This window comes from Takifugu rubripes, chromosome 3 (assembly GCF_901000725.2).
Source record: "Takifugu rubripes chromosome 3, fTakRub1.2, whole genome shotgun sequence".
In the NCBI taxonomy this organism is placed as follows: Eukaryota; Metazoa; Chordata; class Actinopteri; order Tetraodontiformes; family Tetraodontidae; genus Takifugu; species Takifugu rubripes.
Genome location: NC_042287.1, coordinates 2,313,540 through 2,340,696, shown reverse-complemented (window position 1 = coordinate 2,340,696; position 27,157 = coordinate 2,313,540). Strand labels below are relative to the sequence as shown.

Genomic DNA, 27,157 nt, shown 5'->3' with positions numbered 1-27,157 from the left:
GCAAATTATATCAATTTTGGTTGTGAACAACTCCATGAAATGATTGCAGGAATGATTGCTGGAGTGGGTAAAATCCATCTACCAAGCCAGTAGTTAATCCAGTCAATTTACCAATAGATTGTTAATAGATCACAGAGATTAGATAAAATTAGTTCTGTATTATGGCTGGTATAGCAGCTTTGGCTTGAGACTCAAGTGTCAAGCAATGTCAGCATCTTCCTCCTGCTGTACAAGCAATAATGTATATAACCACCTTTGGCCAGTCACTCAGTGTAGACTCACAAAACAATTGACAGTCATGCATAGACCCAGGTCTCTTTGCAGTATTTGTTTCAGTGAAAGTGACACACTTCTGATGCTCCGCATCGGCAATACGTATTATATCATCAAGAAACAGATGTCACCATGATGTCTACCACTGCCTTCAATCTGCAGGCTTTTACTGGGAAGCAAAGGAAACTGATGCTTCCAGGCAGCAGGTCTGCTTTCTGAAACGGGCCCCAGATATGTCACAATAGTTTGTGAATGTTTCTCAGATTCCACATGGACTGTAGACATTAGTTTTTCCACTGTAATCCCATGAGCGGAGCTGTTAACAGTGTGGGAGGAAATCTGTCCAGCAAGTGAAGAATTATGCAGCCTTTAATCGGGAGGAGGAAGATCTTTTTTATCCTTGTTTAATTTTATGTGGGGAGTCAAGTTGAATTTTACAGGTACAGATTGTTATATAATATGTATGTGAAATGTGTATAAAATGGGTTCTAATTTTTTACACATGTACCACCTTTCTGACTACAGTACTACCGACTACATATCGAGGAAGAACAGTATGCTAAGGGAGACAGGACACATTCAACGAGACAGCCAAAATAGTTTATTGTAGAACAACATAGTTGAGGCACTACCCTACAAAGTTTAGGCACTAAACCACTGCAGTGACACCACAGTCCTGACTTGGTCAATGAATCAAAGCCTGCCAGCAATTGTGCTGTTGTTAACAGCTCTATGTTATCACCATCAATCAGGTGCTAACTCCAAAATGTTACCAAATGCACAAATACATAATCGGAGCTTGACCTACCTGTACCAAGTATCCAATAAATGTAGAAAACCATAGTCCTAATTCTAAATCTTAAATAAGATTATCAGATGTAACTGATAATGAAATCTGCTTTTGATAAAACTTTACCCCAAAAACCTATTGATCCTATCGTGGTAAGATGGGTGCCTGGCGGGCTTTGATTGTGGGACACAGCCTTTTTGTGTACAAAGCACCATTTTGCCTTGAATGCTGTAAAACATCCTTGTACAATATTGTCTTCAAAATTAAATGATTGCAATTGCAATGGCACTGCCAACAATGTGTTATAGTAAACATAATGATAATCATGCCTCATGACTGCATCATTAGAATTTCCAGTTAACATTCCTCCTAATCTTGTTTTTCAATTAAAAGGTAAGTATGATTCGATTCTATGATTGATTGTTTATTTTCAAATCTCACCAGAGTTCTGTAAAGTACCAGCATCACCTCATTGACAGTGGGGTTGTTAGGCAACCAGTACAGATGTTGCACAAAAGTGCTATAAATAGAACACCCTATAGAGCAAAATCATTAACTTGGAAACTTTTACAGAATTGTTTGCATATTGTACTTGTGCTTACATATTCAGATTTTTTTTCAAGTTTTAAATGCACATCACTGTACTTAGGGTGTTGAAAAAAGGGCAAAATATCCATTCATTTCTCTCTTATTCTCTCTTAGATATGGCAGTTGTAAACAGCCTGGATCTCTATGGTTTAAATGTCTGTGTATGTTGTTTCTCCTATTTGTGATGCTTCCCCACTATCTTAAAGTCAAACATGGATATGTACCATATCATAATTAATTTCTTCCACAAAATATTCACAAAATGGCTGATAAATCCCAAGATCCCCCAATTTCATTCTAGCTGAAATATTGTTTCTCAAACCAGTTACAGTGACATCAGAGCCTCCAGCAATCCCTATCTGCGGCATTGCACATCAGAATAAACAACTTGTCATCTTTGCCATCCACAAATTTAGCTGTTTTTAGAGATTTAAATGTGACATTTCAGAAAATTAATTGCACTAGGATGCATTCTGGCCTCCAACCTAAGCTTAATTATACATCTGTGTTGGATTTAGTAATCAATCAGACTGATTAATTATACAGAATATAGGCCTAGCCAACATTAAATTCAGCATCAGATGAGGGTAGATCAGGAACAAAGGCTAGCAAATAGCAAGAATCCACAGGGGTCTAATACAACCTTGATAAATGAGAACCTACATGGACATTAGCATAGCATGAAATGGCAGAAACTCCAATGCTGATTATGCTGCTGTATACAGTATATGTTTATGACTCAATGTTGGGATAGCCATCATTAGGGGAAAACAGAACAGATGAAGGCAATAAAGATCATACTGACATACTGAATTTCCCACACACACCAAGTGACAAATTCAAGACCTTAATTTCCATTAATTACTTTATATCAAGTTCAGTAAACTGTCTAAATCACATATTAAGACCGATTAAGACCACATGTTGGTACCGATCCACTGAGACCACAAAGCAGTTTATCATGTTTTTTACTTTACTCATTAAAAACAGCACAGCACAGTCAGAGATATTAGAACGTAATTCAAAAACAAACAAACAAACAAACATAAACCCTTCTGGGTTTGATTTCTGGTTTGCAGTCAAACATATGACTTGGTATAAAAGTAGAAGTTATTAGTTTCTTAAATGAAAAAATAAAATTAGAAGTATTACAATAATTCTAATCCATCACAAAAAGAGACCGAATGAGCATCTTTCTCTAAAGCTATTGTTGCAAAAGCCCCGGTGACGGTAACACCAGTGTAACAAGGCAAGATTTTAGATCATTATCTGGTTTTAAAATCTGGAAAGATATGGTATTACGGACATGTCAACAGTTGGCTTTGTTAAGAAATTAAATGGCGTATAGTTGGTATTTAGTCTTGAACTTTTAAATGCATGGATGAGGACACAGCATAGAACTGTAAATACATTAGAACATATTTACCATTTCACTTAGTCTTCCACCAATAATTGAAGGTTAAACTTTGGTTACTGCTACTCACTTTTTGAGGAAAAACAACAAAACTGACCAAAATATACAATAACACATCACACTCAACAAATTCATAATCTTTTTCTTTTTTTAACCTCATAACACCACAATAAATAAGGTATGTAATGTAAAGTTCTGTTGAAAAACAACACCCAACAAACCCAAAGAGAGTAAAGAAAAAAACACGTGTAATTACTGACTGGAAACTAACACCTTTATTTCTGCTACTTGGTGCTGACACTGTTTCTTGTTGCCAAGGTAACAATGTTCAATTTTATGCACCAGATGGTTTTAAAATTAAGACACAGTGATGTATAAGCTTTATGAAAACTGAAATCAATTATTTCAGCGTGTTTTCTTCCTTCCTTGCACTGTACTCCTCACAGCCCTGCGTTATTTATTTAATTTCAGAACCTGAGTCAGTGGGCCTCTTAAAAAATAGATATCAAGGCACAAACCCAGCCATGCACAGTGTGGCTGGGTCTTTTGACAGGAGAGCACATTTAGAAATTAGATATATTAATAGAAAGGGCAACTTTCTTCCATCATAAAAGCTTTAACATTTGATTCCAGAAGATAAACCCCTGCCCGCAATACTTTCCTTGAGTGTCTGACACGACTCAAAATTGCTCTTAATCTATTCAAAATGGGATCATTTGTGCAGAATTATTGCTTCTGGGATTGAATTATACCACAGATCCCATGGACATTGGCTTAAAAATTGTAATGATATTGATTCTGTAGTTGGTGGAGGTGGCTCCACACTAAATATCGGATTCCAGCAAATGTCCTGGAGCATACAGATAAATTCTTCATGTGTAATATCCACTGCAGTCACCCACAATCCAGAAAAGGCAGGACCAGGAACAAATTTTACTCTTTAGAGCAAATAAAAACACACAATAGATCTACCGAAACAGTGAAGAGAAAAATAAAAGAATATTTTGTGGGTTCTAGTGTGACAGTAAACATCATACACGTTCAATCATGGCAATCTTCAAATAAATACTCCCAGCTGCCTTTGGGTAAGAAAAGGGGTTCACACACACACACACGCACACACACGCGCACACAAACACACACACATTTTTCATTCATTTTAATTTGCTATGTTTTATTATTTTCTAGTTTTAGTCTGCCATCATTGGCTTGAAAAAAATTGAACCAAGATTATCTCATGGGCAAGAAGCCTAAAAATAGCAGTTTTACAAAAGAATGGTTAAAGCATGAGATAAGAAATCTATCAACGTATCAGAGCTGATGTCCTGCAATCAACCAGAAGAGCTGTCGGGACAGATGCAGGACCTGCTCCTTCTACCAAGGTTCCCTTTGTTGCCACCCAAATGCTTATAGTTGTTTCCTCAATATCCATGTAAGGACATATGTTGTTTTTCTGCATTCTCTTCACGACACACAGATCAAAATAATTGCAGGAATTTATACAAAGCACAGGTTGAAAACAAAAGGACACAGGATTTGAATTTAGAAACCTGAGACTTGAGAATAAGTGGTTCAAAGAAGACCAAGTTTAGCTGATTAATCATCTTAAGAAATCACGAATGAAACCTTCCCTTTCATTTATTTTATTTTAATGTCAATGAGTGTGATTGCATTCTAAATGTTTATTTTCCCTTTATTCTATTTCCATCTGGTTAAATTCTATGATCTACCTGTAAATGAGATCAAGTAATCGAGCAAAGACTAGTGAAAACCAAAGTATCCTTTAAAACACTAGTATACCCATGTTCGGTTGGGTCCAGAATATACCAGCTATTGCAAACACGCGGAACTTCCATCACTGGAGTCAAAAATCAAACAGACATTTCAGACCAGGATGACTATTCAACAAAACTAGACTTCTGAAATGTAACAATGACTATTATATTAAAATTCTCTCCTCCTTTTTAAACCTTCCAAAGTTTTGTAAATGCTGCTGAGACACTGTGAGGAGACTCTTTCCAGAAGAAGCTTTCAAGCAGCATCAGTTCAATCACAACTTGATTGATAAGGTGATTGATAAGTCTCATTGTTTGCTCTTGCCGCAGAAAGATACAAGTATGGCCCTGTGTTCCTTTGATATCCAGAGAAGTACCCTGCTGTTTTTGCAAAATGCTCAACACTTGAATGTTTTTCCTTGTGGTAGCAACTGATTTACAGTGTTACGCTTTAGAGTTGAACCTTTCTTCATCTGTGCATCCTCCATTTGGTAATGGAGGAACACATCATGTTGGTTTGAAGTTAAAAAAAAAGGCTTTAAATGTCTCTCAATCAAATTCACATTGTGGTTTGTTTCACACAGAAGTGCTGCTCTTCACTTGGTTCTTCTGTGTATCGATCACACAGTGTCTGACAGACACAAGGCTTCCACAGCATTGCTGGGTCCCTGAGCAACTCCTCCAATGACAAGAAGCATACTGGAAGTCTGTAGGAGGGCAGAAGAGCAGCGGGCGGTGGGCATGGGAGCAACACACTCCCAGCGTTGCTTCACTGCGTTGTAGCTCTCAACTGAACCCAGAGGAGCTGGCTCATTTCCTGCGTAATGAAAGCAACATGTTAGAGCAAGCAGATCGGATGTGTTTAGAACTGTTTCTTTATTATTATTATTATTATTATTGTTGTTGTTGTTGTTGTATAATTTTTTGTAAAAAGCATATATTATATGATATATCTTAAGTCAGCAGTGAAAAGATGAAACTAGTTGCAACAATTATAGTGATTTTATTCTCCTTTTCCTTTCTGCCCTTTTCCTTTCTCCAAATATCAACCCAGCTATCTTTTAAAATAGAAGGAACACAGAGTAATGTGCTGACCGAGACCACCAGCTGCAATTATTCTTCCTCCCAGCCAGCCTGCAACAAAGTCAGCTCTTTTTTCCTTCATCCTGGATGTACGACTGGGTTTGATCCAGATACCTGTCACAGGTGAGAGTGCGGGAAAACAGAACATTTCCAAAGCAAAGGTCAAACACTTGGCATCACTCTTGATTTTGCTGTTGCTAAGTGGTAAAGTCAACCGAAAGGCTTAGCTGTGAGACAGAACATGGAACCTGGAACCGAACCAAGCAGAACATTCATTTACTTTCATAAATGCTGTTTTAACAGAGCATGTGAGGGAAAATACTAGAACATCTTCACTCCACTCTGTCCATTGGTACCACCAGCTGATGACTGGTAAAGTTCTGACTATTTGAGAAAAAGCTAACCAGGCCATCCCAACAGCTGCTGGACCATCACCAGATGTGCTGTCTATGAGAAGATATGGGGTCTCGAACAAGCTCTTAAACTCCCCCTATATAATTTTCTGAAATGTCTTCGTTAATTCAGAAATCCAAGTCCACCACATGTCCTTTAGATCCCATCCCAACACACTTGTTGAAGGATGTTTTACCATTGATAGGCAGCTCTATTCTGGACCAGATCAATTGATTATGTACCCCAGTCCTACAAGGTGGCAGTGATTAAACCATTGCCTAAAGAACCATCACTGGATCCTGATGGGTGAGCAAATTATAGGCCTGTATCCAACCTTCCTTCGATCTCTAAAGTTCTTGAAAAGGTGATGGCGACTCAGTTACTGGAGCAGCTGCAGTGGAACAACCTCCAGCTGATCCAAAATGCTGCAGCCAGAGTTCTGACAGGTATTGACAAAAGAGAGCACTTAACTCCTTTACTGGCATCTTTTCATTGGCTGCCCGTTAAATTCAGAATAATTTTTAAAATTCTTCTTCATACCTACAAGGTCCTCTGAGGCCTAGCTCCATCCTACCTGGAGAAGCTTGTGACTCCTTATAATCCCAATAGAGTGCTCTGTTCTCAGATTGCTGGTTTACTTGTGGTCCTCAGAGTCTCTAAAGGTAGAATTGGGGCACGGGAGGTTGACTCCATCTCTCCTTTTAAAAGTTAGATTCAAGACTTTCCTCTTTGAAAAGCTTATAGTCAGTAATTCTGTAGTTCCAGTTATTATCCTAGACATAATTATCATATTTAGAGGGTCGTCTAATTATTAGGTTAACATTGTACTTCTGCTGTCATAGGCCGGAGCTGCCAGGGTCCAGAAACTCTCCTCTCCTCTCCTCTCCTCTCCTCTCCTCTCCTCTCCTCTCCTCTCCTCTCCTCTCCTCTCCTCTCCTCTCCTCTCCTCTCCTCTCCTCTCCTCTCCTCGTGTGAGACATGTGTGAGCAGAGGAGCGAGCAAAAACTGCGAAAGCGCTTTTTTTCTATCCTTTCTTGTGTGTGAGTGAATGCTGAACAATATAGTTTCATTTATTGTGGTGTTGTTCGGGTTTTGCTTGGGCGAGTGTGTGGGGCGGCCGACCGCTTGCTGCCGTCATGGCGGCCAACGCCGGTTTGACGGTGATGGTAGGATCTCCTCGGCCAGACTTGACCGTTGTCCTGCAGGAGAGCGGTGGTCACTATGTGGTTATTTCATTTGAGCACGAGATGTATTAAGATACTGTGATGCACGTATGTCCGTTCAATAAATATGCAGACATATGCATATTGCCTATTTAGGTCTTATTTTAAATGGGATTTTGACCTCTATCTGGATAGGAAGTCCACGGTCCTATGTGGCCCCCTTGTTGCGCTGACAAAAATTATGGCCCTCTCCCTTATTTAAGTTATCCATTCCCTGGCATATACAAAAGCTTTTAGATGAATATTTAGCACCTCGCTTGAATCCAATTAGGTATGGCATAAAAGCTTCAATAAACAAATATAATGTCTTAAAGGTGTGTTTATATTTTCTATCTCTGTTGCTATGAATGCATGCTCTTGCAAGCTCTGGTACTGGCTGGCTATTAGCATAGCCATGACTGACATTCTCGTCTAAACAAACTCCAGATAAATCGTATAGTTAAATGTGAAATACCTTGATCCAGGTCATACTCTTCCATGGTGCTGACAAAGTGGGGCCTCGAGTAGAAGTTATGGGGTCCTGGCTGCTGCAGGCCACCGATGCTGAAAAGACTTTGCTCATTGGCGGCACAGCATGAAAAAGCTCTGCGGGTTGGGATACAGGGGTAACGTGTCCAGCTCTTCGTCTCAAGGTCAAAAGCCTCCAGCGCCGTCACAGGCATCTTCCCCTGACGACCACCTACAGAGCAGGGAAGCAACATTTTTTAAGGTTTCTTTGTCAATATAGACTATTTAACAGTTTAATCTGACTGAAACTGTAAACGTGCTGAGCTTAAGTAGTGACACTGACAGTAAACTTTCCTGCTATGATGCTTTTGCACAGCTGAGATTGGTGGAGTGCAGAAAAAAGGCTTGAATTTTTTAGAACATTCTCCCTGCATAGAAGATTTCTGGAACCCAGCCAAAGTCAGAGTGGACTTTAGGATCTAAGATTACTGATTTTATTGACCTAATTCCATCTCTCCTCAACATGCATCCCTCAGTCAATCTATTGACCTCATGGCCAGACACTCTACAAAGACACAGTTGGAGTCATTACCAGCAACTGTAGAAAACCTATGGAGGAGTTCTGAACTTTGAGTTTCTTTCTTACTACTGAAATTAGCACATCCTCCCACCTTTGCTCAGCATTTGAGTAATTTCACATTGCCAGCAGTAGTGTGTCTGACCTCCCGCTGAGAGGGGCATGGAGTTTTTCTAGTCCCTCTCATAAGTCATCACATTCAATATCATCATTAAACCTTCATGTGTGCCAGAAGACATCAGAATAAACAACGGACAGCACAAGCATCAGTGAGTCCATGGTCAGAGTTCCTTACATTCATAATGAAATGCCTAAAAAGCTTTGACTCTCACCCCACCCACTTCTGTTTTAATGCCCATAAGAGCAGAAGTGGTGCAACGGATGTGGCGACCTGCCTGCCTGCCTCATCTGCCTTCAGCACCATGACTTTCCTGCTAACAGAACCCACCCATCCCTTAGCAATGACACATTTAAATTAAAGACTTAATGTGGAAAGATCTAGTTCGTACCCATCAAGAAGATTTTGTTTCCTCTTATAAAAGGTGTTGCTCCATACCGAGGTGTTGGCATGGCGGTCAGTGGTTGCCATCGGTCCTTTGCTGCTTCGTAAACTCTTACTAGCGCCTGCGGTGCAGTGTCACATCCCATCCCTCCCATGGCATACACCTTTCCTTCTGCAGATACAGACAGAAGAAGTGGAAAAAAATCAAATAATTCATTTTCACAGTACATACTGTATACTGAAAATACCAAACTTGTTATTAAGATCAATTTAAAAGATGAAGGAAACACCTAGCAGCAATAAAATGCTAAATTATGATGTACGTTGGTCTTGAGAATTTTGTTTGAGTTTTATGCTTCAAACTTTGGGTATAAAAAGAAGAGAACAGAAGATTAGCGAAGAACAGATATGTTGGGCATAGAACAGTGGTTTAAATCAATTGTGTCTCCAGTTATTAAGGAATAGTGAGCTATCATCTGTCACAAGTGTTGTTCGATTGACTGCATGAGTGTGTGCATGTTTTTTTCTTCCAATCAGGCAGAAGAAATCCTATTTAAGCAAAGATGTCTAGGCTCTCTGCCTGTTGCTCCAGGAGACTCCATGACAACTGCCATGCTGTTATTATAGGGGTGTGAAAATTTGAACTCACTGTTAAAAATGAAATTTAAAAAAATACTGCGAGTCACAAAATCTCAATAACTGATGAAACCCTCGTCAACAATTGTGCTGCAAAGAGCTGCACAACACTACAGATGTTGTGGACTCTTTCTTTAGAGCCTCTTTTTGATACAGTGTGTTTGTGTATGTGCTTAATGTGTTTGTCAGTCAGAGTGCTTCAACCTTTTCCTGGTGCCCTTTTTATTCATGACCACTTTATGTGTCTTTATTAATACTGATTACCATTTTATCCCTTTATCTATCCGACCTTTGTTCCACTTTCTGTCCACACATCTCTCTGTTGCAGTAGGGACTGATCAAAGAATACATTTAAATTCTAATAAAAACGCACACATACATGAATATGTCTAATAACAATATCTAATAATAAGGCATTTTATTTCAAGGCACTTTGCTGAGCACTTAAGGACACCACACAGGGTAAAAATGCACACTCAATATCCAAGGTAGTTTTCTCTGTCAACTGGACTGGGTTTCTTCTCTTGAAGACGTTTTGCCTTATATCCAGAAGGCTTCTTCAGTTCTGAACTCACTGGGGACCAAGCTTGAAAATCTAGCCCTTGTGGACCATTGGCATGCTAATGATCTGGTTGGTCACCTGAGGGTCGTCGGTAGGGTCGTTCACCTAGTTTCAGTTGAGGTGTCTCCCCTTTGTCTGCTGCATCACATGGTGATGAGTCACTGGGTCTCCTGGAATGGTGTGAACGTTTGGTTTGTTGTTGGAAGGAGTGGAGGACTGCATTGTATGTGGGTGATAGGAAGTGCCTCAGGCCACCACCTCTGTTTAAGGATGGTTTTTCCAATTTGACATGGATAGCTTCCTTGACACCCCTCTCAAACCAGCGGTCTTCTCTGGCCAGTACCCGTACTTGGCTGTCCTCAAAGTAGCGCCTGCTCTCCTTTAAGTGTATGTGGACTGCTGAATCCTGACCTGAAGAGGTGGCGCGTCTGTGTTGTGCCATTCTTCTGTGGAGAGGTTGTTTGGTTTCCCCAATGTACAGTTCCTTGCATTCCTCCAGGCACTGTACAGCATAAACAACATTACATTGTTTGGGTCTTGGTGTCTTGTCCTTTGGGTGTACTAACCTCTGTCTGCGAGTGTTGCTGGGTTTAAACTGAACTGGTATATCATGTTTTTGGAGGATCATCTTACACTTCTCAGTGACCCCAGACAGGTAGGGGATCAAAACGATGTGGCGTTTGTTTCTCTCCTCCTCTTCTTTGCTGGGGTCTCGTTTTCTTGAGGTCTTGGTGAAGGTCCAGTCTGGGTAACCACATGTTTTGAGAGCTGTCTTAATGTGGTCCTGTTCCTTCTTCCTACCTTGGGATGTGGTGGGTATTTCTTTGGCCCAGTGTTGGAGGGTTTTGATCACTCCCAACTTGTGTTCCAGTGGGTGGTGAGAGTCAAACTGGAGTTACTGGTCGGTATGTGTAGGTTTGACTGCACAGTCCAGAAAGGCCAGACTGTTTTCTATTACATCTTCCCGGGTGAATTTTACATGCTCGTCTGTTTTGTTGAAGTCATTTGAGAAAGCCTTTAATTCTTGTGTTCGAATTTTGACCCAGGTGTCATCCACATATCTGAACCAGTGGCTTGGTGCAGTTCCTGTGAAGGATGTCAGGGCCTGGGATTCCACCTTCTCCATGTATAGAGTGGCAACTATGGGGGATACTGGTGAGCCCATGGCACAGCCATGTTTCTGCCTGTAGAAGCCTTCTCTGTACTGGAAATAGGTGACGTGACATGGTAGGATCCTACGATGTCGTCACATTTCACGTGCGTCCCTGTCCCCAGCGTGATAGACACCATCCACAAGCACCTTCTATTGGACAAGGATCTTCCAGAAAGAACAGCCTTAACACCGGCCCAGATTTGCACCATGCTGGACCTGTGTTTTGAACACCACCTATTTCCAGTGCAAGGAACAGTACATTGGTGAAACCAAACAACCTCTCCACAGAAGAATGGCACAACACAGACGTGCCACCTCATCTTGCACACTCAATAAATAAAGGGAGCATTGGAAGTGCATTTTGAATTTCTGTGACTGATTTTTTTGCATTGAAATCCAATAGTGTATTTGAATAATCATTAGTTCATTTAACATACAGCCAATCAAGTTATGCGCCAGTGGTCATGTGACACCACCACAACCGCAATGTGGGGGACTCAACAGTAAAGGATAGTTAAGCACTCATTATAAAATGATTTACATGTTTTTTGTGCACACAAAGCTGCTGCCTACACATTTGTGAACCTTAGTCACTGAGAGCGCCTCGACTGGATTTACTGTTAGCTGTTGTGGCTGAGCAACTGGCCAGCTAATTGGTGTCACAAGACCAAGGTTGAAGTTGATTGGCCCATTTTTCTCTATCTATCTATCTATCTATCTATCTATCTATCTATCTATCTATCTATCTATCTATCTATCTATCTATCTATCTATCTATCTATCTATCTATCTATCTATCTATCTATCTATCTATCTATCTATCTATCTATCTATCTATCTATCTATCTATATATCTATCTATGCGTGTGTGTCCACCCTCCCTTAGACGTGAAGAGAAAATGCGCTGAAAACTGAAAGCTGGGGTGCCAGTGTTACAAGGGAGCGTGTGGGTGGACACTGAAGGCCAGGCATCCATCCAAAAATAGCCCAGATTGGTGAGCCGAAGGCATTAGTTGAGGAACAGAACATGGGAGATAACCTTATCTATGCTTTTATATCGTCTCACACAGAGCAGAAATCGCACAATGACAGAGTTTTTCTATTACCAACGTATACTAACAAGAAAAGTGTGGCATGCGCACCAAAACCCCTCATTCTGTGGAACGGAATTAAAGCAGTCAGGGCAGACAAAGGCCACTTCATGGTTCCATTTCTCTGCCACATGATATATGCCTTGTTTTCTTCACATCAGATTAAATATCAAGAATTGCTGCATTTTATGTTGTTTTTTTTCTGGCAGCACATCCTTCTGCTGCAGCCATGTCTTCACAAGAGGCAACAGGAGCATGTTTGAGCACTTACAACATTGAGAACGTCATAAGTCCGACAAATGAATCCCAGGACTGTTTCACTTCCAAACTCAGCAAATTACTTTGCATTCAATATTGACATTTTAATAAATTCTCCATCAATGTTTTTGATCTTTAACGATATTATTAGTAGAGCTGCTAATGCTCCAGAAGCGGACGGGTCTGGGTTCAAGCCCTGGTGCTTTGAGCTGGGGGTGTGTATCACATATTCACCCATATCTAGCACCCTCGGTGTGATCTCCAAAGTGATAGAGTGGTAAAGAAAATAAAACGAAAATAAAGTGAAACAGATTATGCAGCTAAACAGCAAAATGAGGGTGGAATTGTGATATTTTGCTGGGGGAAGGTTTTCTATGACTGAATCTGGGGGAAACCTTTGATAGCTGCCTCAGATTTGATTCATTCTGCAAAGGTGAAGCCTTTCTTTAGCCGGAGCCACCTGGAGAAGACAGATCATGCCTTCATAAGCGCCGACCTTGATGATTACAATGCTCCTTTGTGGATTGTGAAACCATCTTCTCTGTCCTGCCTTTAGCTGCCTCCCAATGACATGATGTGCACTCGCTCCTAGTGCAATGTGATGTGTTATGTTTTACTTTGAAATTTGAACGGGTGTTTTAAAAGTGTTCCAGCATCTTAATTTTGGTAGCAGAGCAGGTATCGGCACTCTTTGGGTCAAATTCTCTTACAAGTGCTGAGATCAGGGTACAAAAAGGGGGTGATTATGCTTTTCCTTCAGCTACTCCTCAATTATGGAACACCCAACCCCCTGAGCTGTGTGACATGGAGGATCGCACACTTTTTTATAGCTGACCTCACGACTCCTCTTGTTAGACTGGGTATTAATGACACTTTAACATCTGGTTAAATTTAGTTTCATACTTTTAATTAAGATTTGAAAGCTTGATTTATTCCTGTCCATTTTCTTTCTTTACCTTGTTTTTAAGACGCACATCTGGGGAAGTTGCTTGCTCGATTGATTGATCATTTGGTTGTTTTAAACTACATGTGTAACTGAATCTATAAAGTTCTGTTACTAAAGAGGGTAAACCCTTTTGAAGGCTTTCGCTCATAATAATAAACATTGCCTCTGAACTGGCATTAATGGGGCCAGAACCCTGAGTCAGGCAATGGAAACAAGAACCTGCTTAGTCTTTTCTGCCTTCCATGAGGGCATTTTAATCACAACTATCACATAGCGTTGAATAGTAGTTATGTTGTATAAATAAAATGGATTTTTAATAAAATACCCATCATGTAATGGGATATACTTGGTTGTGGGTTTGCATTCTATAATACACAGAACATGGAGCTGAATGATCAAATAGGAAGACAACACAGCTGTGGAGTTGTCAGCTTCTCCCTGTTTGTCAACCAGATGCCAGCTGACATTAAGCTAAAGTGACAACAGGAAGCAGGCGGTACAGACGCACATTACAGTCAGACTTTCATAAAGCCTCTGTTGGACTATAAATATCTTCATCTGCACTTTACACCCACACACATAATCAGACACACTAGGCTAGGCACGCACTGATAGAGGGACCTGACAGGTAGGTTGACCAGCCACCAGCCCGCAGTTATCCACAACATCTGAGCTATTTCAACCACTGTTTGGTGCGTTATGAAGAGTCAGGACCTGTTCCCTGACACCTCCCCCCAAATCTATATGATGGAATCCCACTTCCTCTACAGGAGGTTGTTTCCACTGACCAAATTCTGTTCATGTTACATCCCATAGACCAGGGGTTGGCAACCTGTGGCTCTGGAGCCGCATGCGGCTCTTTAGCGCCGCCCTAGTGGCTCCCTGGAGCTTTTTCAAAAATATGAAAATGGAAATTGTTTTAATATAATTTCTGTAGGAGGAAAAAACGTGACAAACATTCTTAAAGTTTTCCAATGCTGTATAAATGTGTATAATAAATATTTAATTTCAACATCTCATTATAATGGAAGTTAAACTTAAAGCACCATCGTGTAGCCACGTGGTGCATCATTCTCCCCAGGATAAGCTGCAGGGAAACTAAACATTTAATCATCAATGCCCGTTATGTATTTGTCATTATAATACAGCTATAATGCAGCTAATATAGACACTTACAGCATGTGTTGCCTTCATTATAAGCCCTATATAAGGCTTTTCATTTTTTGCAGCTCCAGACAGATTTGTTTCTTGTTTTTTTGTCCAATATGGTTCTTCCAACATTTTGGGTTGCCGAACCCTGTCATAGATCAAGACAAAGTGGCACATAATTCTGATTTGGAAGGAAAATGAGGTGGTAAAAATGCATTCACCCTTACTTTTGCTCTTTTACCCCTAGATTAAATCATGTGCAGCCATCTGCCCCCAAGAGGGCTGAATAAATATGCTGTTCAGTTTAAACTCGCTTTCATCAGTCAGGAATGATGCTCTATTACAGGATGGGACATGATGATCTATGCTGTTGAAGTGCTTCCTTGCAACTTTTTATGTGAGGAAAAAAAGTATTTATTCAAAATTCTTGTGACCATGGCAGAAAAGATGATAGCTAGACCTTGGCGTTAGCTATCACCCCCTACTTTAGGTCAATGGTGCTGTTTAGGAAGGGGTGGAACCTGTTAAGGACTTATTGTAGACTAAAACGTATAGGGCCTTAAGATGGTTTCCTTCATACAAGCATTTATATGTTTGGATCATGGAGGTAAAAGGATGCGGTTAGCATCATTGTGAAATGCTGTTTTTGATTATGTCGTTTATGTACTTTTGGTCCCCAAAACTGTAAACACATTAATAAACACATTTTTTCAAAACTATTAAAGAATTGTCATTGCTGAACTTGAGTAATTGCATTAAGAAACTGAATTTAAATCACATCATTTCAAAAACAGGAATTCGTATAATTTGAACATTTTTAAATGTATCATTTTGGAGGCTCCTTAACACATCATCAGTAAATTAACTTGGTTTAATTGGGTGTTTCTGGTAAGTTTAATTTCTATACAGTATTTTCTTTGTTTTGGAATGTTCAGATTCATTTCTCAGAATTCAATCTCAGTTTAGTAAGACAGACATCTAGGTAGGTGAGGAAAAATGATTGGGCGCAGATATAAAGAACTCCTCTCAGCCTACCAGCACCACTGGAGCTCTGCTGCTTTGCTTGGCACCTTTATTCACATACAAATTACAAGGATTTTGTGGTTAGAATATTATTGGTTATTTACACTTTAGAAGAATGTTTTTCTATTCTATTCCCTTCAAAAATAGTTATAGCACGAGATATCAATTTCCCTGCACTGTTTTAAGGTGGGGGTGGGGGTGGGGGGAATGCAGTCTCCAGCACAAGACTGGTACCAGTACACCACTAAAAACCAGCAATAATGTTGCAGCATGACTGAACTGTCAAAGGTTTCCTTTTTCCTTTCCATCTTCAATTACATTTTAAATTAAACGCACACTAGCATTTAACACACCAGCAGTGATATAGTGACTCAAACAGAAAAGAAGATGCATCGCTAGGAGCAGGAATCTGAGTCACTTGAGATGTAGTGTGTCCTTTAGTGGCGGGAAATTGTAATATCTAACTAGCTCTAAGCCAGGGGCCCCCCAAGGTTTTGCATGCCAAGTCCTAGCAGACAGCATTAGATTCTGCCGGGGATCCCCTTTGCGAACCAGTAGACGAAACTTTGACAATGTATTTCCTAGATTTTGTTCATCTTTTCTCTGGCCACCACTTTGATGCAGCCATCCTTGAATAAGGTGCAGGTTGGCTCTCCTGCATTAAGCCATCCACCGTGCACTCAGAAAACAGGTCTGTGCATTCTTCCCTGTACTGTTGTCTTCCTTTTTGCATTTTTAATAAGAGCACAGCAGGCACAGCAGCCATATGTTTTGAGGGTGCTCCTGATGGGCTGGTTCTCATTTTCTTTGCCTCATCCTTTCAACCCTAATCCTCCCTTCTCTCCCACTGACAGTGGTGCAGTCATAAATTAAAATCCTGGTTTTCCACAAATCCCATGCTAATACCTTCCACTGCTTTCTAACCTTGTCACATAAAGAGTTCTTTAGTATTGTAATTGTCACACTTCTGCTGTTCTGCTCACCTCATGCCATAATTTTGGTATTTTCATTTCAAATGTGTAAATGAGAAGTGCCCAACTGATTGTAAAAGCTGCTGTCTGATGGTAAAAGATGGAGAGTGTGGAGCAACTTTTCACTTTCCCGTTGTTTTCAAACTGAAAGGAGATCAAACTGAAGGCGACAAGTCTGTTCACCAACCAAATGAAGCAAGAGGGGCTTTATTTAAAGTGGCATCTATCTAAACCAGAGATGTCAAACTCAAATAGCTAGTGGGCCAAAATTCAAAACTGGGACAAAGTCACAGGCCAACACTGATATTTATTGAAAAAAATCTTACTCCAGCTATAACACGGAACCTTTTGATATGGACCTAAACTAGTTTTCCTCAACAACTGAACATGGAACAAGCAAAGCTTAACACAGTACAATATATAATTTATTATTGCACACATGCAAAGTTGAAATTCAAATTAAAAAAACACATCACTGGCATTCATTTCTTCTCTTTTTATTTGCAGCCTTCTGAATTAAATTTCAACTGCAATCTTTTGCCATTGTAAGTTAATGTAATGTAAATGTAATGCCTTTTCATCTCTTATACTTTCTGGTTCCTTTGAGTCATTTCCAGGTGCTTGTGCTTGGCTTGGTGTTGCGTTTTATAGTGTCATCTGTTCTTGTTCTCCTTGTAATGCACATTGGCTCCACATAAAAGACAGACAGGTCCGTCTTTTACATATCTAAACAGATATTCTGCCTCCTACTTGTTCAGAAAGGTCCTATTTTCTGCCTTTCCTTTAATCATTCTTCAGAGGGGTAGTGCGGTGCATTAGCATATAAGGTCGCTACGACTACTTCCTCTCTCTTGGTGGTTGGCAAGCCACAAATTGGTGCATTACCACCAACAACTGATGCGGAGTGTGGATTTTCACACCAAAACACCAGCAGAGAATTCTGATATTTGTAGTATTAGTACATGCACTTTAAGCTATAATACTGGTGGGCCAGCTCTAAGAGTCAATTGGTATTGCTTCGCAGGCCAAATATAATTACATCGTGGGCCAAATTTGGCCCACAGGCCAGAGTTTGACACCTATGATCTAAACAAAGCAGAAAGGCCCATGTGGCACCAACATTTATGGCCACCCCTTCACGAAGAGACATGAGTGAGATTTTGTGGTGGATGGCTGAACTTCACTGTGCTGATCCTGTAGAAATGTGATTTAAGAATCCTTTAAAATGTGTATTACAGTCTGCTTTTCTTGTGTGAGCGGGCCTTTTCTGACACGCAAGACTGACAGATGACCCATTACTCCATTAGAGGGAACCTGCGTCTACACTCTCTACAGTTGTAGTCATCTCACTAACAGACTGAAATTTTAAACACTCTTGTGACACAGGGACAGATTATAGCACAGTGACAAGATAATGTCCGCATTAGTAATCACGCTATTATCACAGCCTGTATAATTTATAATTTGACAATGTGCTACACAAAAAAGAAAAGGTTAGAAATCCAAAATATCGATGAAGATATTTACTACCATGCTCATGATACCTAAATGAAAACACAACCAAGTTTTATAATTCCACGTGTCATCAACATGCCTTCCCGTTCCTACCTTTTTTTAACGTGGTGACTCCCATGGACGGCTGGCTCAGACTCGCCTTTGACTCCCATTTGCCTTCATCGGGGTGGTACATCTCCACAGAGGCCAGAGGGGTCTGTTGCTGATTCATACCCCCAAGCACCATTACCTGACCCCCCAGCACCACAGCTGAGGCCCCTGCCCTTGCAGTGGGCAGTGGTGGAATCTGGCTCCACGTTTGGCTCTCCACATCCAGGACCTCAACGCTGTCCAGAGGCATGCCGGTCTCACTGCAGCCCCCCAGAACATAAACCATTCCCTCATGGTAGACAGGAGCGCAGTACACACGGCACTGAGACATGGACGGGAACTTCTCCCAATACAGTGACTTCACTGGACTCACAGCCATTTCCAGTACAGGCATGTCTCAGCGATCAAGAAACAATGTCACACACAACACTGCTGTGAGGGTGTAAGGACAGCGAGTGGGGCGAGAGGGGGAAAGAAATACAGGAAACAAGCAGAGGCTCAAGCCTTTTTCTGCAGATATGTGAGGGATGTGAGAGAGTGCACCCAGTAGGTGTAAAAACAAGGAGAATGTCAAAAAGTCCAGAATGTCAAACTGTCCAAAGCTATGAAAAAAGTGTTTCCTTCATCCACGTTTGGGGGTTTCAAGCAGCCACCTCTGCTTCAGTCCTTCGTATTCTTTTGTCAATTTCCTTATCTGGAGAATTTGTGTATATTTTAGTGTTTAAGGTCACATAGTCACAACAGCAAAAATAGAAAACACACAGGATCAAATGTATAAGAACAAAGTCCTCAAAGGTTCATCATCAAAAAAAGGTCCAATTTAAGATAGCGATAGTCTGGCAACCCTTCAGGTTTGTCGTCACTCTCTTGAAAGGTCATTCAATATGAATGGGAACATAATGACTTGAATGCCTCCTTGCATTTTAGGGAAGAACTGTCTTTCTTTAATTAAACAGAAAAATGCTGGGACCCCTTCTGAAGGTGGTGCTTTGCAGATTACTGGTATCCTTGGAAAAGATTATTCTCCCAGAAGATCTCTGCCTAAAAGAGAAAGGACAATATGATGTTAAAGAACAAAGAATCAAAAATAACTGTATATTTACAAGTTAGACATAAGAAAAATCAGACAGCAACAAAGAGTTAGGTTCGGATGGAGAACTTGTTGCTAAGATGGCCAAACTAACTCCACCTGTTTGGTTGGTAAATTTATATTTCTATCCATATCTGAAACCCCCAACCATCTCGATGGTCGTTGGCAGTCACAGTGTGTTGTGTTTCGGGGCACCGCCTGTCCTTGTACTGTTTCTGTTGATGTCTACAACCCCTGTGTTGCCTCCAGAGACTGGGCTCTTTCACAGGGTATTCGAGGGTCAGACAGTGAGCACATCAAGGCAAGATGCCAACGATTTTGGGACAAAAATGAAATCACACTGAAAAATTGTGCAAGATCACAGTGCACCTTTGAACCCCACCAAACGAAAACCCGACAATTGTTAATTGCAAAACCATTAAATGGGAATTTACATTTTGTTCATGAGACATGTATTCAAGTAAATAAATATGAACACTTTCAACATTTTCCAACATTTGTGCCTTTGTTTTATGTCTGGTAGTTCAGTAGGTTGTGGTGACATTGTAAAAATCCAGAAATCTCGTTAAATTAAATTTAATTCAACACAGACAGATGCACTGTCACATTTTAAAAATGTCGATATTAAATATTGGGGACAGGTGAACTTGCTACTCTCAGCTGACCATAGGAGTGCATGTCAGTGGAAGTGGTTGTCTGTCTATATGTTTGCACTGCGATGAGCTGGTGACTCATTCATCACCCCCCTCTGGCCTGAATGTAGCTGGGATAGGCCCCCACCCCCCTGCGCCCGCCCTTACAGTAACAAAGTTACCATAGATACTGGGGCATATGTGATGTGTGTTATGATGAGAGCAGTAATCTAAAGTCGTTAGCAGCTGGTGGATCCGGCTGGGCTAAATAATTCAGCTCCCATTCGGATGCACTCAATAGTTCTATTCAGTAAAAACACATATTTGGAAAATCTAACTTATATAATTCTGATGTTTTTAAATGTAATGGAGTAACCTGAGCAACTCCAGTGTTTGAATGAGAGGTGAATTACACGGATGTCAGAAAGTGAATTCTGAACCATTTACTGCATTTTCATGACTATAAGGCGCACCTAAAACACTGATATTTTTCTCAAAAATCGACGGTGCGCCTTATAATATGGAGCGCCTTGTGTGTGGACTGAATTCCAAAATCTGCTGGGTGCCTTTGGTAGGTGCACTGTGGTAAACGCTCCGCCCATCGATTAGCGGCACACCTACACGTAAGGATCCCCTAAAATGGCGCCAGTCAAGCGACAGGCATATGAGGCTTACTTTAAACTACAGGCCATCGAATATGCAGCTGAAAATGGCAATCGAGCAGCTGCAAGACATTTTAATGCAAATGAGTCCATGGTCAGAAAGTGGAGAAAACAAGCAAGCATACGAAAGTGAGAGAGACAAAGCTGAGTTTCCGCGAGAACAAAGCAAGGTGGCCCGAGCTTGAAGACCGACTGGAACAGTTGGTTGTGGAACAGCAACCAACTGGAAGGGGCGTCTCTACTGTCAACATTTGGCAAAAGGCCAAAGCGATTGCTGAAGAAATGGACATTGAGCACTTCCAAGGAGGTCCGTCTTGGTGTTTTCGCTTTATGAGGAGGCGGCATCTCTCCATACGCGCAAGGAACTGTTGCGCCGTGATGCCCGCAGATTACCAGGAGAGGGCGGCCATCTTCTGCACCTACTGCCGCGACAAGATAACCGCGCCCAGCCACATCACCAACATGGATGAACCGGTCGGTGAGTCTGATTCAGATGATGAAGAAGAGGAATTCAGGATGTTGGACATTGAAATAGTGCAGCTGTTTAATTCAGATACAGAAGATGAAAACTTTGATGGTTTTGTGGCGGAAGAATGAATATTTTTTTCAATAAATGTGTCGAAACTCACGGTTTTACTTCTGTTGTCATTTTTTACTGTATGTTTTAGCATGCGCCTAATATTATGGTCCGCCTTATGTATGTTTTAAATACAGATATAGCACCCATAACTGAGACTGCGCCTTTTGATACAGTGCACCTCATGGTCGTGAAAATACGGTAGCTCCCCAACAGAAGCTATAAGAAGCATGTAATACATTATTAAAACTGCAAAGAAGCCAGATTGAGTAAAATAATTAAAGGTGAATTTGTTTTTCATGAGCTTTGGTATCAGGTGCTGAAATCACGTTTTGCTTCATCCCTCCAGAGAATCCTCGTGTTGGCTCTAACAGAGGTCAGTATTAATGATCTGGTGCAGCAGTTGGCAACCACCAGTTCTTTTCATACATACAGTAAAATGTTTGGTATTTGTAAAAACATGATTCAACTTTAGCATTCCCATTAACTATTCGATTTTATCATCATTCTTCCACTGACTTCTTAAGAGGAGGAATATGTATAAAATGTCTTCTGATTGTTGGTTAGTGTAGAAAACTCTGGATTAGAATGTTCTAGTCCAGATTTCTGGTTTCTAGCAATAGTTATTTGGATCTTAGTTTAACAGCAGTTGACATCTGCATTGTAAACACCTAAAGACAATGTGAGTCCTCAAGCAGAACTGGGGAAGAAAGTGTCCTCTTCAGTCAAGTCGGGACTCAGTGACCTATTACTGATACAGCTGATCCATAGTCAGAGCAGGGCGAAAGAGACATGCCAAGTTTCCAAGATCTCAACACTGTCTTGTACTTAAAGTGAGTTCTGGAACAGTACAGTTTGTTATTTCACAGATGTTGGAATGCAAAATCAAATCAAAGAGCAATCTGTGATGGGTTTTATACCTTCGTTCCCACTGGAGTTTATACCCACTTCATATTTGTTATATCCTTTCCAATTTACCATTAGAAGTTATTAAGTGTAAAATAACTATTTTTGCTATTTATGGCAACAACACCAGTAGGGCCACAAGTATCACTCGAACTGAATACATACAGTTGCAACCAGAAAATCTGTCGCTGTTGAGGGTGCCTTCGGCAGCCTACATGGGACAGTGAAGTTTAGGGAAACAAGACAAGCTATCAAATACCACAGCAAAGTGATAGCTACAATGTGGTTTTACTTTTTAAAATGTTTTTGATGCATCTGTGCAATAAATCGATTTTGTACAACATGCGATGACAATAAAACGTGAACTGATGCAACGTAAATAACAACTCTACTCCAAATCAGGCTGGCCTGTAAATACACATTATAACATGTGACATAAATAAATATACTGCGAGCTACAGCAACATCTGTAATGGTACACAGAGAGAGAGAGAAAGACAAAGAGAGAGGGCACTGGAGGTAAGGCTAAAGCTTTTCTGTATTAATTTAAACTTGACTTTAGGCAGTGTAAAGCGTGTTCATATAGTGTACTATAAATCCTGAGCCTTCACTTTAGTCTGACACTGAACACATACAATAAGACCATTAAATGCAATTGGAAAATTTTGTTCAGAATACATCATATGTGTCTTTTCAATTCAAAGCACATCCCAAAAAGATAATAATTAAACCAGGCATGTATCTACTAAATGTTTTAACTTTACGGGTGACAAATTGTGACACAGATAGTGAAGCAGGAAACACCCAGCCACTAACTCTGCTAATGAATATTCAGATGCCGCCAGGAAAGCATCTTTAAGGTAAATCCGATTGTTCATGGTAGATCTGAATGAGTTAAAGATCAGAATTGAAAGGAACATGAAATATGATGGGAAATAATGAAAATATGTTTGTCTCTGTCTAATATTCTGTCTTTTACTACAACTCCTCTTTTATTTGCTAATCTTCTTCTCTGTCTGTCGCCTCCTTTCAAACCCTGTCTCTATCACCCTCACACTGCCTCAGTAGGGTGACTTCCCACAGGGTATCTGGGGACTTGCTGGCCTATTCAGTCAAATCTTTCCACACTCGCCGACAGTTTACATGCTGCTTTCTTCCATAAATAGACAGATTTGAGCTGAAGGGAGGACGAAGTGGACGTGGGAGAGAAAAGATGGAAGGACAAAGTGAATGAGAATTAAAAATAAGAGAGCACAGCCCAGTGGATGGGTATTAAACCTAGCTGCACTGTAATCAGGTAAAAATGATGCATGTAAAAATGACCAGAATACAGGAGCTGCATTGTCTGATGACCTCTGATACTGGGAGCTGAGAACGGAACATAATGTTCAGTGTGAGAGACCAGCCTGAGAACCTTGTGGCCTGAGTCTTTTAGGTCACTGTGATTTAAAAAATAAAATTGTAATAAATTACATTTTCTTATTATGATTAATATGCAAGACTGAGAAAGAGAGGTCAAATTTGACAGCAAGTTCAGTGAACAACCAAGCACAGTACACAGAGGAATTAATTGCTTATGAAAAAAGCTCTGCCATAAACATACTCAATTACTTAAATATTAATGTGTTGGAAAAATAGGCAATATTATGAATTCAGCTGACTTGTAGCATATTTCAAGGTCAGCCTTTTATCTCATACACAATACTCTGGGTCAAAGTGATGCAATAAGTTGAGTCTCTGCATTTGTTTCTTCGATGCTGGATGACCGTAATTGACCATTCATTTACCCCCCACCCCCACATTTGTGGGTTCAGTAGAACAGAGCAGGCCAAGATCCTGTGGCACTTCCAGATCCAGACTGACAAGATGGTGGTGGCCAACCAGCCTGACATAGTGGTGGTGGATAAACACCAGAAGACAGTGGTGGTGATAGATGTAGCAATCCCAAGTGATAGCAACATAAGGAAGAAGGAACACGAGAAGCTGGAGAAGTACCAAGGGCTGAAGGAGGAGATGGAGAGAATGTGGGGCATGAAGGCAACAGTGGTCCCAATGGTGATGGGGACACTAGGGGCAGTAACACCCAACCTGAGTAGAAGGCTCCAACAGATACCAGGAACCACATCAGAGATCTCTGTCCAGAAGAGCGCAGTCCTAGGAACAGCTAAGATCCTGTGCAGAACCCTCAGACTCCCAGGCCTCTGGTAGAGGACCCGAGTCTGAAGGAAGGAGGCACCGCCCAGGAGGGCGAGGAAGAGATTTTATATATATATATCAACAGCCGGTCAGTGGGGGCCATCTTCTTGATGTACTCGGAGGCTTATTGTCCTCCTGGACAGTAGTTCAGACACTTACTAGTCCTTTTGTTCGCTCCATGTACAACCTCAGGACGCTGCACTTTTCACGACCCGCCTGAACCACTGTAGGTTAGTTTTGCTGTGGTTGACCTCCTAGTTGCCTCCTTATGGTTACCATTTGCCTGAGCCCCCAGGTATTTGTAGCTCAAGAGGAAGAGCTGCTCAACTGCAGGTTTGTTCTTTTCCAGCTAAAAGGATATTTTACATTTTTCCTGTCCTGTTTGAGAGTCAAAGGGTATCACAACTGTGCAGATTGTGTAGCCTTCTGCGGTAAACAACATTTGTGATTTCAAGCTCTACATAAATTTGAATTGATTTCAATTCGATTTAATGATGGGAACAAAAAGGGAATGATAACATGACAAAGACACAGCAACAGCAAATATGTTTGTGGCTTCTAAAGTGTATAGTGTTCAAACAAGCTGAGAGCAGAAGAGAAGACTGCAGAGTTCGAAGAGATATATACCAGCATGCGCTCCCAAACCGCACTGTTACTGCGGCGCTCAGTCAAAAGCAGACCAGTGTAAAGCTGCACAGTGAAGCCGGAGGAGCAGTCTGACAGAGCAGGCTCATCAGGCAAGAAAGTAAAAGTGCAATGGTAACGGTCTTTGCTGTTGCCCACTGAGAGGTGAGACAACTGTCCATTTCATGCACATGTCATTCACTGACATCAAATAAAAGGCGGCTAACACAAAACCTGGCAACTCCGGACGAGTGTGGCAGTGAATAAACCACGCAAAGGTCACATACCACATGCATTTGAAGGCAAAAAGCCATGAAAGTCAGTCTAAACACTGCAGTAGACACAAACAACATGTTTACAAAATCTCAATTAGCAATTCCAGTTCATACACGCAGATGCAGCTGAGCATGGGAATGTTTGAGGAACTACTGAGGTTGCAGAAACAGCGAAGCAATCAATTAACACGGAACTCAAAGTGCACAGTGTTTGAAAAAGCCTGACAGTGCAATCTTTGATCTGAACCTTCTTTCAGCTCTAACCATACCCAGGAGGCCCCCAAGAGCCTTTTTTGGCTCCATTAGCTCAAATTTGCTAATAAATCAGTCAGGAAAGCATGACAGCAAAAGTAATGAAATGCCAAGAACAATCTGGACATGAATACTTATGAGCAAAAGTGAAGGTACTGCAAAGTCTATAGGGGAAAGTCTCAGAGCTGAAGAAACTAATGAAAGCAGGATTTTGCTGCAGAGAGAATGGCTATGAGGCAAATGCTAATTAGACACCTTTACATTGCAGGGTAACTTAATATACATCATAGTGTTTGTTTCATTTCAATTTTATTAAAAAAAAGAAATACTAAAATGAAGAAGAAAGCAAAAGCACTGCTGGGGAACATTCACGCATGATGAAACAGAGCTGCACTTTACAGATAATGCCAAACAACATCTAGTAGAAATTTGTATTTATTCATCCAATAAGTTGCCGTGATAATGAAAGGCAATCAGGTTTCATGACCTGATGCTTTCTGATGATTTCCCACCTGCAACTGTCCAATCACCGGTAACATCCATCCCATAGCAACCACAATCCACATCTAAGAATCGATGCAAATATTCAATTGGAACATTGAGTGCCATTAAGTTTTTACATGATGCCAGTTAAATCGTGATTTTTATTGAGTGATTTTCAGCCTAATTATTTGGGTTTGTTCACCTGAGGCTTCACATTTTGAAATGGTGAAAGACTGTTTTGTTGTTTATAGTTCAAAATTGTAAATCAATATTTTTACAGGCTTTATAAAAAATATTGGTGTTCTGTACATTATAACTTGTACACGTGATACACAAATTTCACTTCTCCTGTTGGTCCTGACACAGTTGCATATTAACTATAAACTTAAGCCAGCAGACATGTGTAATTACAGGAGCTATATGTAAGTTTGTGCCTGTACGGATCCTTGTTTTCTTTCTGATGTCGGCACATCATAATTAGGAACGATAACGAGGCCTTTCAGGCTCAGCTACATCATACATTTGTGATCCAACTGAGCTGCAGCTTAGCTCGCTGGTAACTGAAGAACCTGAATGCAGGAACGTTACTGATTTCGTGATTGGGATTTAAAATGTAATCATCACGCAGTCATCATTACTTGTGGGCTCCTCCACATTTGAAATGAGAAGTATTGAAATATTTAAATATTTTGGCAGGACTACATTTGACAGTGACATAATAATTTTAAATTACCATGATTCTGCTGACATATCAAGGCTATTTAATGATTATTTTAAATACATTTAGTACATACAGCCCCTCTTAAACAAAATATTTTCTTCACCCCTGGACAAGCTTTGCTCCTAATAAATTACAACCAGGCAAAACTAAGTAAATGCCTCATGTTTCCCAGAATGTTCATTTCTCCCTACACCTCCATTTCAATTTCAGGTCCATAGATTTATTCTTAGTATCAACAAGCATATATTTCATTAAGCGGCCTTCAAACCAACAATTTAGT

At 40.6% G+C, this 27,157-nt stretch overlaps 1 protein-coding gene across 1 annotated transcript in view; it reads right to left on the bottom strand.

The window, feature by feature from the left end:
- Positions 1–854: 854 nt before the first annotated feature.
- klhdc8b (kelch domain containing 8B) overlaps positions 855–27,157 on the bottom strand; it is a 35,130-nt gene continuing 8,827 nt past the window's right edge. The window contains exons 2-6 of the mRNA XM_003962892.3: positions 18,463–19,500; positions 9,073–9,237; positions 7,994–8,218; positions 5,936–6,037; positions 855–5,657 (exon numbers count right to left, since the gene is read on the bottom strand). Of these exons, the coding sequence (XP_003962941.3) occupies positions 5,461–5,657; positions 5,936–6,037; positions 7,994–8,218; positions 9,073–9,237; positions 18,463–18,853 (1,080 nt within the window). The 5' untranslated portion in view covers positions 18,854–19,500 and the 3' untranslated portion in view covers positions 855–5,460. The remainder of the gene's footprint in view (positions 5,658–5,935; positions 6,038–7,993; positions 8,219–9,072; positions 9,238–18,462; positions 19,501–27,157) is intronic.